The 17243-nt window shown below is 37.9% G+C and overlaps 1 protein-coding gene across 5 annotated transcripts; it reads right to left on the bottom strand.

The window, feature by feature from the left end:
• Positions 1-72: 72 nt before the first annotated feature.
• Positions 73-17016, bottom strand: LOC309495379 (NLR family CARD domain-containing protein 3-like; the record flags this gene model as incomplete). 5 transcript variants are annotated; one of them, XM_082165080.1, is made up of 8 exons in its annotated part: positions 73-1383; positions 1475-1521; positions 3476-3649; positions 5593-5766; positions 5903-7738; positions 11684-11869; positions 15486-15559; positions 16800-17016. In XM_082165080.1, the coding sequence occupies 7 exons, from the start codon at positions 15515-15517 to the stop codon at positions 836-838; spliced, it is 2997 nt and encodes a 998-aa protein (XP_082021206.1). The 5 variants fall into 5 exon arrangements, with proteins under 5 accessions (XP_082021206.1, XP_082021208.1, XP_082021207.1 ...); XM_082165082.1 differs by lacking the exons at positions 15486-15559; positions 16800-17016 and adding an exon at positions 14411-14491; XM_082165081.1 differs by lacking the exons at positions 15486-15559; positions 16800-17016 and adding an exon at positions 12308-12395.
• Positions 17017-17243: the final 227 nt, after the last annotated feature.

Here is a 17243-nt window from a genome sequence, read left to right as displayed (position 1 = left end):
AGTGTTTATCGCTAATCGATTTCCACACCCTTGAAGCCTTTCTTACAGAGCAATTTACAGTAAATAATATAGTGAGATTTATTACTTTTTTATTGAGAATAGACCAACAGTGTATGCAGTGCCACATTTCAATAAAAAGAGAATACAAAAAAAAAAAAAAACAATAGTAAAAAGAGATGCACTATCAACAAAAGTCTAAAATCTAAAATTAATGTAAATAGGAAAAATGTGCAACACTCACTCTTAAAGAAATCTTACTTGATAACGAAAGTTTAGTTTTTTAAGTGCATCTCAATAAGGACATAACATTTGTTTTCATATGATTGACTGTTTAGTGCTTTTACACATTCATGTTTTACAGCATGTTTTTCTCAATGTAACATTTGCTAAATTTGTAGTTAAATAGTATATTTACTGAACTTTCCTGTCACACAGTAGAGCGTTGGTGCTTGCAACTCCAAAGTCATGGGTTTGATTCCCAGAGAAAGCAAGAACTGATAAGAATGTAAATGTGTAGCTTGAAATGCAATGTAAGTCGCTTTGGATAAAAGCGTCTGCCAAATGCATAAATGTAATTTACTGTATATGAGTTCAGTTTTTTAAGCGCATCTCAATAAAGACGTCACATTTGATTGACGGTTTAGTGCTTTTACACATTCATGTTTTACAGCATGTTTTTCTCAATGTAACATTTGCTAAATTTGTAGTTAAATAGTATATTTACATTATATACTGTATATAGTGATTTTCACAAGTTTCATCAAACTTCTCCACTTATAGTCATTTTACCAAGATTATAATGGAGGTAGAAGCGTTGTCAATGGTGTCTCTGTTGTTAAATCTGACACAGACACAGTTCAGACTCAAAAACCTTAAATCCAGCATAGAGGGGTTCAGTGAATGTGGTGTTGAATGTGTGTAAGTGTGTGAGTGTGTGTGTGTCAGAGACGCTGTAGAAGGACAGAGTGCCGGACGGCCAGTCCAGATACACTCCTACTCTCTTGGATTTTGGTACATGGGTTGGTATGTTATTGCTCACATTATTGTGCCAGACAGTGAATGCTTTACTATTGCAGAAAAGGCACCAGGATTTGTCATTGTATCCAAACTTACAGACAGTCCCTCCAATCCTGCTGATTCCTTTATAGGCCACTGCTATACGAGCCCAGGAACCCCGTTCATCGTCCCCAAGGCCCCATTCAACCTCCCAGTAACAGCGTCCAGTCAGACTCTCTCCACACATAACCTGAGGAATACCAGCAAATCTCTCTGGATGATCAGGATACGGCTGACGCTCTTTCACATATGTGATCTTTCTGTTCTCTTCAGACAGGATGAGTTGATTGTGTGCTGTGTTTGGATCCAGTGTGAGATCACAGGCATCTGAACACAAGATGACAGATATTAAAAAACAGTTTGTTAATCACATTTATTTGTATTAAATGTGCAAAAGTTTGTCAGAGGAAGAACCTACATTTGCTTAGTCCTGGTTTGATACAGAAGGGCCCTTTGTGATCCAAACTAAAACACAAACATACAGACAAAATGAACCGTTAGTACATTGAAAACTTAAATATAGTGTTGTCAAATTTATGTGTATAGCGCTTTTCCTGTCATTCTAAAGAAGCTTCACATGTGTGTATCAATGTCTTAGTAAGAAAACAGAAAGCAGTATCTGCCGATACCAGTATATTTTGTTGCACAACAGCGCACGCACAGCACAAGCTGACTGACCGGTTTATGAGAATGGCAAATTGAGAGATCCGCGATCAAATCATTAGAAGTGATTATCGGCCGATAGTAATCGGTAGCCGATCAAACATTGCAAACATTAAGGTTTAATAAGGTTTATTTCCACAATGCAGCCACAATATAACTTATGTAAAGTATAACTTATGTATCGGTTTTGTTTAATTTTTCCTTTTTTTTTTTATATCTGATATTCTGATTCTTAAATGCATGTAAGTGAATTTATGTGGTCGTTCAAACACCTAATGATCATGTTAGTTGATCTATAATGCTTGACGGGCGCTACCATGTTAGTTTGCACTGCAATGCTGAATATCGGGTTGCATGAAAGCACTTAAGTTAAGAAAACTATAGTTATAAGGTTAAGGGTACTCTTAGTGAAACATGGGTTGCAAGAAAAAAACCTAGAGGTCCACTTAAGAAACCTTAAGGCTGTCATGAAGTGTTTTTCCTTAATTAATTGAGTTCACTTAAGTTCTGTTATGCGTTGCAACAAAGTCCATTTAGCCCTCAAAATAAGTCCCAAATTAAGTCATCTGCTGAACTCAAATGTGATGGATGATTTCATGTTAATTGAGGAGGAGGATGTGCCAATGTGAATTTTTAGTGATCGAAATAAGCCTGTTGAAAGTATGACATGAAACAGGGTGTATTGTCAAACATAAAAATTTAATAAACACCAATGTTTTCTTCTTTTGTTTTATCACAGTGGATTATTTATCTCATGCCAGGCTTTAGTGTTGTGCGCAAGAGTGACTGATTATAGCGGCAGGTTTGGGTGTTTTTCCCCCATCTTTGAAAGTAATAGTTTTTTTTATTTTTTATCCTTGGTCCAGTTTGGTTTAGATTTCTTGTTTCCAGTACTGTGTAGGGCTGGATAGCGCATAGGACCTGTCTAGGACACTGAACGTGTCAGTCAGTGAGTCTAATCACCAAACAGGCAAAGTGGCATTGAAGGGTGAGTATAATACAATAACAACGAGTTGGACATATATATTGAAATTTAATGGAAAACTATGTGAGTGGTGTGGCAGGATTTTGAGCACCCTCCAGTGTCATAGCTGGATTTTTGAAAACAATGTGCTTGAATTTTAACTCAAATATTGTAGTTGTACAGTTGTGTAGTTTAGAAAATGTTCAACTTGGTTCAAATCAGTGGTCCGTTATGTTCTGTTTATTATTGTGGGAGATTTCGTAAATATAGCAACCGCTTCTCCATTGCAGTCTTATGCCAGAAACTAGCTCAACATGCTTATTTTAAACACTTAGGTAAGGGTGATGCTTAAGACGTTTGTTGCAACGGTCTTAAAGAATTCCCTTGCCTCAAGGTTCTTTCCCCCTCAGTGATACCCTTACTTAAGAGGTTTCTTGCAACTGGGCTCAGAGCTGTTGGGTTTACAAAACGTAAATGCATCCACTTCTCACAAAATACATGCAATTAAGAGGCTGGTGAACTTGGTCTATCTTGATGTGAATAAAATCATGTTTGAAAATTAGTATTATTGCTGCTTCCACAGACATCAGTATGTTTTATAAATTTGAAAATTGAAAACACTAGACAGTTGTGATACATAAGGGCATCCATTCTTTCCTTATGCATCCATTCTAGCTCAGCGCCAGCCAAAGCGAGAAAGCAGATTTGAATTTAGCATTTGATCACATGATGTACTTGAAAGTTCTAGTCACATCTGTGTAATTGTACACGTCAATGGATAATTGTCCTTACTTGAGCATCTGCAGTGAGCAGTTGTTATCCATCAGTTTGTCAGAGAGCATCTTGACTCCTGACTCTCCTGGGTGATTGTAGCTCAGATCCAGCTCTCTCAGGTGTGAGGGGTTTGAACTCAGAGCTGAAGACACATAACCACAGCCTTCCTCTGTCACCATACAGCCAGACAACCTACAGAGAGAGAGAGGATCTGAAATCTATTCTTGTTTTTTTTTTTTTTTGGTCATTTTTGGTCCTTGACAGCAACTTGGTCCTTGTGCAAATCCTCTCCTTTTGTGTTGCACAGAAGAAAGTAAACTCATATGCTTGAAACAACATGAGGATGATTAAATTACACAATTTTCATGTTTAAGCAAAATCAATGCTTTTATGTTATAGTAACTTGTAAATGTAACCAGTGTAACTGCTGTATTTCTCATATGTGTCCACATTTGTTTTAATGTGGAAAACAGAAAATATGATCCGATTTATTGAATATCTCATGAGTAATTCCACTGGACTATACCTGGAGTCTCTCATTTCTCTCTTTAAATCATCACTCACCTTTTCTTCACTACTTCTCCCTATTATCATTTACAGTGGGACTGTTTGTAACTAAGAGAAACACAGTAGACCAGATATCTTGTTTAGTTTTTTTTTAATCTGTCAAAATGATGGAAACTTTTGGAATGTTTTCATAATTCAGCAAATGGCAGAATTTTCACACATACGTGAACATTAAATGAATCAAAAAAATTGTTAGGTTGTTAGAACACTGTTAGCTCTAAAGGGACTTTTTCATATTAGTAAGGGAGACAGTGGCACATTTGTTTTCCTATCAATGGTAGATCTAAATCGATATGGCTGTGTTTACCTGTGGCCTCGTGTCTGCGGACGAATCAAAGCTATGCCACTAGGGAAAAGGTGAGGTGAGCTGCTCCTCTTATCGAAAGCTATTTAATGTAATCTGGTAATTGAAATAATACATAGCATCCAGAGTATATGGCCTCTTATCAGAGATTACACATGGCTAAGTATTATCACTACACACTAGGGCTGCACGATTTGGGGAAAATGTCACTTTGCGATTATTGAGGTCAATATTGCGATTGCGATATAATAAACAAATGGTTTCATGAGTCAGCTTGCTTGGTTCTCAAGGAAAATGCACACACAGATTAGTGAAAATGCTGAAATGTGTATTTCTCGACTCAAACTAGCAACAACAACTAAATGATTGATAACACCTATAATGATCAATAAGCCATTAATGTCTGGATAAAAATGACCCCTCCCAGCCCTGGGTGTTTCTCCCTCATATCTGCTTCGAGGTCTTGATTGTGGCATTTATTTGAGGTTTAGAATCCATTATTCCTGTAATTCTTTTGTCTTATATGAATTTAATAAAGAGCTCTATCTCGTATTCTGTCCAAACATACCGCGTCATCTACGTCAGCTGACCTGTAAATGTGCAAAAACTGTTTCCATTGCAGTTATGCGAAATATTTATTTTTTTGAATTGCCTGAAAAACCATCTCATGTGAGCGTAAAAACTTTTTTGCGATAAATGGGAGTTTTTGCGAAATTGACGTGTTTCCATTGGCCGTATTTTCAATTCGCAATCTCAATTTGTGCAATTTGAAGGGTAATGGAAACGCGGCTAGAGACGCGGATCTCACACGCGCCTCATTCTCTCACGAGTCACAACTCTTTACATTCATCATAAGACTGCTCTTATGTTATGAAGATACTAGACAAAAAGACATTTTGGCATAATTGTGTGTGTTATTGTTTGATCAAGCGAGAAAGAGAACTGTGTTCTGGCGTGCTGTCTTGTGCGTATGCACAATACTAGTGCAAGTCTTTCTGTGTGTCACAGTCAGGACTGTGCAGGCAACAGGCAAAACAGGCTTTTTTGTCTTGTCGCGCATGAATGGTTTAAAAGCATTTGCACGAATAAGAGCGGGATCATGTAACACTAGCCAAAGGATGACAAAAATGAACAGATGCTGCGTTAATTGCGTTAACAGCCCTAATTTGTTTTTTTCAAATAAAATATAATCTAATATAATCGCGTAGGCTTGACATCACGATTGCGATTGCAATATGATTAATCGTGCAACACTACTACTCACCTGAGTATCTCCAGCTGACAGTGTGGGTTCTTCAGTCCATCAGAGAGTAGCTTCACTCCTGAATCCTGCAGGTCATTGTTACTCAGATCCAGCTCTCTCAGGACAGAGTTTGAGGATTTGAGAACTGATGACACAATTTCACAGCACTGAGCAGTGAGGTTACAGCCGGCAAGACTGAAAGAGAGTAAAACAATTTTACTGTGAGTGCAAAATCTGTAATAGTGAAAATACACATCATTCAAGTAATGTAAAAAGATAATAAGTACATAATGTAAAAAAAGTCATAATTTAATAAGTACAAATAACTCACAGGGCTTTCCTGCAGTTGATCACAGCTGGTATCAGTCTTCTTCTACCCTCATCTGATGTGTTGTATTTCTTGAGGTCCAGCTCATCCAGCACCTCCTCTGACATCTGAAGCATGTAGGCGATTGTTGAGCAGTGAGCAGGAGAGAGTTTCTTCTCTGAGTGTTTGTCTGATTTCACAAACTCCTGAATCTCTCTGGACAGAGTCTGATCTTTCACTTCCAACAGACAGAGAAACAGATTGATGGATCTTTCAGCGGAGAGTCCATGTCCATCTTTGATTTTCTCTTTAATGTACTGTGTGGTTCTCCTGATGCTCTCTGAGCTGTTCTCTGTGTGTGTCAGTAGATCCTGTAAGAGTCTCTGATTGGACTCCAGTGAGACGCCCAACAGGAACCGCAGGAACAGATCCAGCTGTCCATTCTCACTCTCAAGAGCTTTATCTACTGCTCCTCTAAGCAAATTATGCATTGAATCAAAAACCTTAAGGGTCTCCACGGTGCTAATTAAATAGCAGTAAAACACATGGAAAGCAGCTAGAAACTCCTGAACGCTCAGATGGATGAAGCTGTAGACTTTCCTATTATGAATTACAAATTCCTCCTTAAAGATCTCAGTGCAAATCCCAGAATACACTGAGGCGTCAGTGACGTCTATGCCGCTCTCAATCAGGTCCTCCACATAGAACATCACATTGCCCTTCATCAGCTGTTTGAAAGCCACTTCAGCAAGTTTCACAATCACTTCTCTGTTGGACTGCAGGAGTTTCTCTGGATCTCTCTCTTCATACTTCTGATTCCTCATGTTGATCTGAATCAGCAGGAAGTGAATGTACATTTCAGTCAGAGTTTGAGGAATTTCTGCACTCAGATCTTCTTCCAGGAGCTTCTGAATCACAGTGGATGAGATCCAGCAGAAGACGGGTATGTGGCACATGATGTTGAGGCTTCTTGCTCTTCTGATGTGTGAGATGATTCTGCTGGCTTGATGCTCGTCACTGATTCTCTTCCTGAAATATTCCTCCTTCTGAGGCTCATTGAATCCCTGAATCTCTGTCAGACGGTGGATGTATTTAGAGGGGATCTGATTGGCTGCTGCTGGTCTGGAGGTGATCCAGATGAGAGCAGAGGGAAGCAGAACTCCTTTCATGAGGTTTGACATCAACACACCCACTGATGAAGTCTCAGTCACATCAGAAACTTTCTGAGTGTCTGAAAACAACAGTGTGATTCTGCTTTCATCCAGACCATCAAAGACGAACACAACTTTACACTCCTCATAAATCTTTGAGTCCAGATCTTGAAGTTCAGGATGAAAGTCCAGCAGAAGTCTGTGAAGACTGTACTGATGATCTCGGATCAAGTTCAGCTCTCGAAATGGAAGCACGAACATGAAATCTACATCCTGATTGGCTTTTCCCTCGGCCCAGTCCAGAATGAACTTCTGCACTGAAACGCTTTTTCCGATTCCAGCGATGCCTTTAGTAAGAACAGTCTTGATTTGGTCTTTCTCCTCGCGTCCTTGTTCAGGAGAGGCTTTAAAGATGTCATTGCAGTGGATTGGAGTGTTTTGTGAGTGTTGTGTTCTGGCTATTTTCTCCATCTGTAAAACCTCGTGTTCTTCATTCACTCCTTCTCTCTCTCCCTCTATGATGTAGAGCTGTGTGTAGATCCTGTTCAGGAGGGTTTCATTCTCTTGGAGTTTGTTTCCCTCAAATAATCTCTCGTACTTGATCTTTATGCTGGATTTGTGCTGGTCTTTGATTGTCTGTATTACATCATACATTGGTTGAGGAGAATCCTTCTGATGGTCTCCAGTATGGGCATCTGTTTCCACATTGCTGAAACAAGAAGAAAAATAAGTGTATACAGAATAGGAGGATCCACCACTAACTACAGAGATGCTTAAATGTAATGAAATTTACTCTAGATGTGTTTTTTTAGCTTGTTGAATTGACAAATAAAGACAACAAGTAAAAGTAAAACCAAAACCAGAGAGGAACATACAGGAAACACAATATGTAATGTTTTGTACTCACTTATGTTTACATTTACATTTAGTCATTTAGCAGATGCTTTTGTCCAAAGTACCATTATAATAAGAAAACAGTAAGTGTACCGTTACAGTAAGAATATTAGTCAGTATCAAATAGTTATACTTTCTACCTCTGCCTAGATTAATGATACTCTGTAGGAATATATAAACCTGCACATTTAAAGAGTTATATTACATTGATGGTTGAGTATTTCATGTTCAGAAGTCTCCATCTCTGGTAATGACTCAAATATTTGTTGTTAATTCTCACAATGCATGATGCCATATATCCGTTTCACTAAGTTTATAATTGGGGCTCTTCCAGTGATTTGATATTTATACAGAATGAAAGTTTAAGTTAGAAAATGTAATCCCTCTGTGTATATTTTGTAATGAATGTTTACACATGAACTAATATATTAGCCAGGGCTCGAGACTAACGGCGTCCTATTGTCCTGGGGACGATAGAAAATGTGTTTAGGACGAACAGAAATATTCTCCAGGACGCCTACAGGACGAAAGACATTTTTGTATGTGTGTTCATTTATTACTAGCCTATTAGGGTAACTTACTTAGAAAATGCCAAAATTAACTGACCAAGCGCTGACTACAACTGAGCACGTCTTCTCATGCTGTTACTATAGTTACTGTCACTGGCCGGCTACTCACCCGGAGACTTGTTTCGCGGTAGATCTATCACATGGCTTAATGACATCGCAAATATGTTGCGCTGGTTAACCCCCTGAGGTCTACGGTATCGCCGGCGATACCAGCTCGCTTTTTTTTTATTAGTGTAAAAGAAACTCATAAATACTCTGTTGACTTTGATTTTCCATAGGAGTTTCATACATCAATCGATTCTGTTAAATGTGTATTATTTTTGTGTATACTCACAATAAAAACAAAGTGTTGTGCTTTTTGCCAAATAAAGAAAAATAAACACGAAGCGAGTTCTGCCTTCTCTCTGCCAGTGAAGTCCATTCTGAAACGCGTCCGAAAATTAACAATAACTCAGCGAATACTCAGTCAAACAGACATACAGACAGACAGGCATGAAGCTTGAATTCTCTTCTTTTAAATGAAGTCATTTATATAAAAAAACAATTATTCTCATCTTGTGAAATCTGTATTAAAAGAGAGCGATTCCAGTCGAGCTCATCTCAGCTCATTACGTTATAATCGGCCACGCCCACGGAGAGCGCGCGCTATTCAAACGCAAATGGCTGGGGCAATCCTGTGAACGCCCCCATCAGCTCGAGAAAACACACACGTTTATTTAGATCATTGTTTACACCGTCTTGCAGCGCTGTGAGGAATAATACTAATCGAAAATGTCCCTCAGAAGTGCGGGTATATCGAGGAGCGAGCTGAGGAATACAAGTAAGTTTTTTCCTTATCACGTGAATTTCTTCACGTGGGTTTCTGTTTATGAATGAATAAACGGCATGAATGCGCGCTGTTTACCACAGCTGGCAAAGACAGTTTAAATTTAAATCGCGTGTGTGAATGAATGATGATGTTTTAGCAAACTGTATTGCTATACTGAGATAAGTAAACATCGACTGAATGTTGAAATAAAATGTAGGCTATTTGTATAAGCAACGTATTAAACTGCAAATTAACAATATGCCCTAATATTTCATGAAAACAACGTTACAGTCAGACGAAATATGAAAGACAACATTTTGTTTAGTAGATTTGGGTACAGTTTTTACTGTAGAATATACTGCCACATCAAATAAGCTTTTGTTTAGCCATTTCTATATATAAAATACGATTTTTGTCAAAAATAAAGTCATCAACTAAGATGTTAGCTGTTCCAATGTTGGTTATATTCAAACTAATGAATACATAGATAAAATGTAGGGCCTATAATAATTTTTTTTTACAAAGAAAGAGTACACTTGAAATATTGTTGAAATTGTAATTATTGTTGTAATTGTAAACATTTTAATAAAATAGCAAAACATATTTACAAGATAGATGTAAGCAAAATCTTAAATGGTCAATATAAGTCTTCTTCTAAATATATCTTTTGTCCTTTCATTGTGGCTCAGTCAGTGTCACACCTGAGTGAATGGCTCATCATTATGCAGAGTGGGTGTATTCTAAGGTGTAAACCACTCCTCGTTCACGCCCCCTCGCATATTGGCTTTCCAAGCAAAACCTGTTTTACATCAATTTAAATCAATGTATGGTTTTATGTGAACGATAAAGCAAGACTATTTTCACATAATTTTGAAGAAAAAACTATAGGCGACGACATCCATAAGTCAAAAGTCTTATTGCCACATATTTAGTATGTGTTTTGTGGTCTTATTTCAAAAATTTTAATTTTTAGTTTTTTCGATAACCACGCATAAACATTATTCTCTCAAAAATGAAAACATGTACATACATGTGGCTCACATATTATTGTAGTCCTGTTTGTGCTATATAGAGTGAATTTACACCTTTGCCATTAATATGTTTATAAGCAACTGAAAAAAGCACAAATGTCAGGGCATGTCAGAACACCCCCAGGGCCCAAAAAAACGCTCAGACTCCAGAGGGTTAAACAACGGTGAGGACGAGGTCAAACAGATTGAGCACCAAGACGGCCATGCATCTCCTCCATCGAACCCGAGTAGGCCTACAATCCCCGAGTTTGATATGTACAATTTAAATTGATTATTTTATTTGTATTAGTCATTGGATTGAAACAGTCTGCTAACTGCTTGCTACTAACCTACGGGCGCTACCCCGGCTATGTGTGTGTGTATATTAGCTAAAGCATACATTTAGATTTCAATATATTTGTGGTCTTTTTTCTTAGTCAGTCTAATTTAGGGTGACCAGACTTTCACGTTTTCTGAGGACAGTCCCTGTTATTGATGCAGTGTTCATTTCATTAACGAATAATTTTCCTTATTATTCGTTATCACATTTTTTCACAGACGAAAACGAGACGATAACTAAATAAAAACTAGTTTTGAATGACAAAAACTATGACGAAAATCTATTGACATCAACTTATAAAAACTAGACAAAAATGTTAGTGACGATTTGGGAAGCGATCCAGTCAGAACTGATGTCCTGCGTTTGTGATAGATGCGCACATTTGTACTGTAACGTGCTGATCTACCCAGCGGCAAACGGGTTGACATGCGCTGCATGTCTCATAAAACGTAAAAAAATTTAAACGTCTGGGAGAATGAGTAGAGCAGACATATAGATCTGAATAAGAGTGACGTCGCAAAAAAAGAGCTCTATTCGGTACGGTTTTCTGTGCGCACACACCCGACCCGAAGCGTGCAGCCATGCACAGACTATACAGCGCGCGAGTACTGAATTGAGCTCTCTTTCGTGTCTGAATGGACAAATACACACAACATTATGTCGAAATGTCTGTTTTGGAGAGTATTCACGTAATCTATGTTGGTTATGTCTTAAATAGTTTTGAGTGTATCGGATGTGCATCAGTGCAATTGGATCCGCATGTCATTGGACATGATCCGATGTCTTAAAGTGACAGTGGCAGGGCTCCAGACTAACTTTTTTCACCTTTTTTTTTTTATTATGTGACTAACAACTATAGATGATAATAACAAAGTACAGAAACAACATGTTTATTTTGGGACGGTTGACGTTCACTTTAGGACGGTTCAAATTGTTTTTCAGGACGGTTCCAGGACGGAGGTGAAAAAAGTTAGTCTGGAGTCCTGATATTAGCAGTTAAATAACTAACTTGATCTAGCGTGTTTATACTCACATAGGATCAGTAGTCACTGGTTTACCACTGAGGTTAAAAGGATTATCCATGGAGCTGTAACTCTTCATAGACACACAGCTGGGTTCAGGAGATCTCCGGGACTGAGAACATCCCTCCTCTGTTTTCTCACTGAGACTCATTTTAGAAGCAGCATCAGTCTTTTTTCTCTCCAGAAAGCTATTAGTCCTGCCAATACATAGTTTATAAATGAGGAAAATTCACATCCATACAAAGACACAAGGAAGACTTTCTTTAAAGCTGCTTTGAGACAGTGTGTATTGTGAAAAGCGCTATACAAATAAATTTGAATTGAATTGAATTGAAGAGCACACTGAAAGGCCACTAGACATCATACATCTATATACATATGCTGTATCATACATCACAAACAGCTGTTCTATTAGTTTACTTTTAAAGATATTTTTGAACTTTTAAACAATTACAAACTAAAACAATATTTTAATTTGAATGTAATATAGAAAACATGTTCTGAATGCGAGATTGAAGGAGTTCTTCAGTCTTTAGGGCAGAGATGTGAGTTTCTCTAAGAAACATAATAACTAGAACAACTGGTTTACTGTACAAGATCATTTCTTTAAACACTAAACCTCATTTCAGCTAAACCTCATTATACTCGCATAGGATCAGTGGTCACTGGTTTATCACTGAGGTCAAGAGGATAATCCATGGATCTGTCACTCTTCATAGACACTGCCATGCAGGCTATAATTGCGAAACATTATTGGATAATTCTTATAATTTACATTTCTCTGGGCCAATCGGAATCGTATCACTTTTTCTCTTGGCCAATCGGAATCTTAGCACTTGCGTCATAATCTTGAAGCACACACACCATGATGACACACACAGCGTCAACAACAGCTGAGCTCGCCATTTGCCTGGTTTACCGTGCGAGTCTAATGGAAACTCACGCATGAATTTTCCTGCACTGAACTTGTTTTAGCGCCCGCCAAAGTGAATTTTTGTCCCGCTAAAGTCTTATTTGATCGGTGAGTAATGTAGATGAACGGCTGCGTTTGTGACAGGGCGCATGTTTTAACTAAAAGAACGACCAGAGAGAGAGAGAGAGAGCCGGTCGCGTGCGCGCGCACTCTCTGAGTAAACGACTTAACCGTCTCCAAACTAGGCGCTGTGTTGCTCTCTCTCCCTCGCACATATTAATCAAAATAAATCGACACGGTGGTAAAAGGTCGGAAGACCAAAGTTTCGTGTGGAGCATTCGGAGATTTTTTTTCCCCTGAATTATACTGCTGGGTGTGAATTGTGCTAAATAAGTTTCCTGATCTTCTCTGAAAAGCGTTCCGGACAGATCAGCTGACATAAAACAACACTTTAATTAAACGAAATAAAACTATACAGTGATGAAATGTTTTCTATGTTGACAACTTGACACAAATCTTGGATGTCCATGTCCTAACTGCTGGGATAATCACACAACGCGCACGACACGTCCAATTCGCGAACTAATAATGACTCCTTTGAACCGATTCATTTTAATGAATCGTTAAAACAACTGATCTTTCCAACAGTGAACTCAGGAGACGTCTGAATCGGTGTATAACTAATCAGTAACACTTTACAATAAGGTTCTATTTATTACATACATTATATAAAAAGTGGAGTTTGCTAACTCAAGCTTAAACTTTAAAATAAATAAAACCACTTTTTTTTAAAAGCATTTAAAAAAAATTTCCACACAGTGCTATCAAGAATCGATAAGAGAATCGTTAAAGAATTGGATTGATAATTTTACGTCTTTGGATTACCCTGTTCAATAAATACTGCATTTGGATCCTCAACCTTCGTGTCTCAGAGCAGTATGTGGCAACTGTAAATGCTAAACTTTATTTAATGTTGAGTTCCTGTAGCTCAAAAAGTTAGGGATGACACTAGCAAGTCCAAGGTAATTAGATGACGATGACCTGATAAAATGTATAGCTTAAATGCAACGTTAATGGATTGCAGTTTTCTCCATTTATGCTCCTGTGTAATGACCCTGAATTCACTATGAATGATGAAACAAGTTTATATTATTGGTGATACAGTACAGTATTCAAATTTTTCTTTGATTTTCATAACTATAAAGATAAATACTGTAAAAAGATAATAACAAATACATGTTTGTAGATAAACTAAAGTTTTTAACCTCAAAACATAAACCATAAATATAGATATCTATATTTAAATAGCCATAAAAACTGCCTATGCAGTAGTGCCAAAAATAAACAAAACAAATGTAATGCACTCAAATTTATGTATAGTATCATAATCAGTTTCCATTGAAACAAACGTCTCAAAATAAAGTGGGAGTGGCTTGTGAGACGTGACATGAAAACAATATAAAATAATACTAACATTTACAAATAGTGTGGAAAACATTTCATTTGTGTTCCGTGAAAAATAGCATTCAACGAATCTGTCACCGCATCTGCTGGAAAGCAGGTAAAATTATTTGTGTGCACGCGCATGTCCCCAGTTTATAAACCCTTTATTGTGGGATTTTTTTCAGTCTCTTTTTTCAGACGGCATATATCCAGCTTTATTTTCCACTGCGTCATAACAACAACAACAACATCCTTCACGTTTGCCAAGACAGGGTCATTCTAAAAACACTCTCAAAAACAACTGCAAAAACATAAATAACAATAACCAAGAATTTATCATCTAAACGAAACATTTCTAGCTGTTGTATATAAATGTACTTACGAGGAAGAACTCTCCCACTGTTACAGCCAACTTCCTTGTCAAACTACCTGTGTGTGTTGCTTGTTTCGTCTGACCTGTTCTTCCGGTTATTGAGAATATGACTAGAGATAAACATCCCTAACATCACCAAACTACTAATATAGTTGTATTTCTGATAACTCTTGGTTATCCTGTTATTTATTAGAATAAGAGAAATCTAAATGTACGAATAAATGTACAGCTTTTATCCCACATCTCTTATGTTTATTTGATGCATTCATTGATGTTTAGTGTGAACATCTTCCTCTAGTGTCGCACGTCATCATCACATTCTCAGGTGAGTTGCTGCTGATTCTACTGTACATGAACATATTTCTCACATTCAGTGAAACGTGAAGTAACTGAACACGCACTAAAAATGAAAACTCAATTTAACGAGATGGTCCTCACTGCAGAACACGAGATCCAGGGGGCGAGGTTTGATCCAGATCCAACTCCTCCCAGTTTATATACTTTGCTTCACCAGATGAACCAGCATATTTGTAAAGGTTGCAGCCCACAATTTTAAGAGTAAGTTTCAACGTATGAGTGTGTTATGTGCATGATGTAGTGCAGTGCAGTGTGAAAGGATGAGAGTGATTTATCATTTAATTATTTGACTGTCCTGTGGCTGAGTTGACTGTATACACATCCATCCATTTTGAATGTGCATCAATCAAGACAAAGAACATTTTCCCATGAATGGTCCTGCATAATCAACATGCAATCTTTGCCATGGTTTGCAATGGATACAATGGGGCTACAGCCGGAACATTCCTATGTTCTTGGCACATACAACAGGTTTTAACCAACCTTTCGACATGCTGATCTTCCTTGGGCAACCACACATAACTTCGGGCCAAAGCTTTACGATCTACCAACAATGGTAATGATTACTTGGGGCCCCCCAGAGCACACAACCATCCTGTACACTTAATTCATCTTTTATTGATGTGAATGGGTCAAACTCTACTCCCATTAATTCATGCAGGGATCCTTGTTGTGACATTTCTCTCACCCTGGATAAAACCGGATCTATTTGTGTCCACCCTCTCACCTGTTCTGCTGTAATAAAGGTTGTGTCTGCATTCTCCAGCATTAGGACTCGTTCCTCCTGTTCAGTGCCAGATTCTGTTGACAATGGTAAACGACTCAGAGCAACTTAATTTCAAAGATCCTTGCCAGGCTTGTAGATGATGTTGTATTTATATGCTCTTAGTGACACAGACTCCTTTCCTTGTCCATATAAATCTTTGCTGGTGGACCTTTCAATTCACCCAATTCCTCTTTAAACACTTCTGCATGTTGGCTAAGAACTTCGAGCAAGGTTGAATTTCCCACTCCTTGAATCTTATGTATGGCCTTTCATTTCACACCCAACTCCTTAATCCACCCTCTGCCCAATAAATTGGGTCCTTTTCCGGGTACTACTACTGGTAACTCCTTCACTGTTCCTGTGTATCTGACTTCCACCGGAGCAGAACCTAACACTGTTAAAGCTTGGCCAGTATAGGTTTTTAACTTTTTTTTTTTTTTAAATGTATGATTTCCCCATAATTTGGAAAACATTTACCCATTCATTACAGTCACACCACAGCCTGTATCCACTTCAAAAGATACGTTTGACTCATTAACAGCCAATGTGATAGTCAGTGGAGCCACCTTTGGAATCTCTCGGTTTCTTTCAAACTGTGAACTGTAAAAAATACCCTCTTCATAATACGACCTCTGTCCTCCTCTGGCCACAACTCTCTTGCGTCTTTCTCCCCTTTGAAAGTTTGTTTCTTTTTGAACTTTTTGATCTGCATACTTTAATCATGTGTCCTTGTTTCCCACATTTGTGACATTTCTCAGAAGCAAATCTGCACTCATTGGTCAAATGTTGCACACTTCCACATCTGCAACCTGCTCTACTTTTACTATCTTCTTGCTTTACTGATGTTTTATGCTAAATCTGCTTCTGCCAACAGTCTACATTGAATACGGTCATTTATGCCACATTCCAGTCTATCTCGAAGCATCTCTGTCAATTTTTCTCAATAATTACAATCATGAGCCAATTTCCTCAGATACTCCCACATACTTAAGTACAGTTTCCACCTGATTCTCATGAATTGAAATTAAACTGCTGTACAATTTCACTGGGTTTTGGGTTGAAATGCTCTTTTAGCAATTCCATTAATGTCTTTGTTCCTGGTTTAATTGGCCTCAATACATTTAGACTGAATGTTTGACTTCCTACAGTGCTCAACAATATAGCTTTTTGCTTGTCTGCATCTGTAATATCATTTGCCTTTAAGAAATGTTGCAAAATTTAACAATATTCTTCCCAAGAATGAGATGGACTTTCAAATGGTGTGACGGTTCCTACCATGTTGCCCATCTTCTTTTCCAAAGTTCCAACTTGTACGGATTCAGCTTCCTCACCTTTCAAAAACTTCATTCCTCTTCAAAAATGTAGTTTGCTTGCTTTCATCCTCTTCGCCAAAATGTAATAACTTGAAAGAGACAGATTTGTTTAAAATGTTTCTTTTTACTCAGGTGATTCAGCAGCAAGCAGGACACTTGATAACATCACAGGTGGATTACATATGCACACATAACAGGTTCTTCTTTGCTACTTTTTAAGCCAAGTCGAATGGCATTAGATTGCCCCCTACAGGTCGATCTACAAAAGCTCCCTCTACAACACCCTCTAATATTGGTGTGTTATTCTGTAAGAAATTAGTCAGTGTGCTTATGATCTGCTCCCAATGTGCTTTCCCTAATGTTTCACGTTCAAAGATTCCTTACTGTTTTCAGTGTATGATTTACC

The sequence above is a fragment of the Leuciscus leuciscus genome (genome assembly GCF_965113295.1).
Source record: "Leuciscus leuciscus genome assembly, chromosome: 3".
Lineage (NCBI taxonomy): Eukaryota > Metazoa > Chordata > Actinopteri > Cypriniformes > Leuciscidae > Leuciscus > Leuciscus leuciscus.
This window is presented reverse-complemented; position numbering and strand designations above follow the sequence as displayed.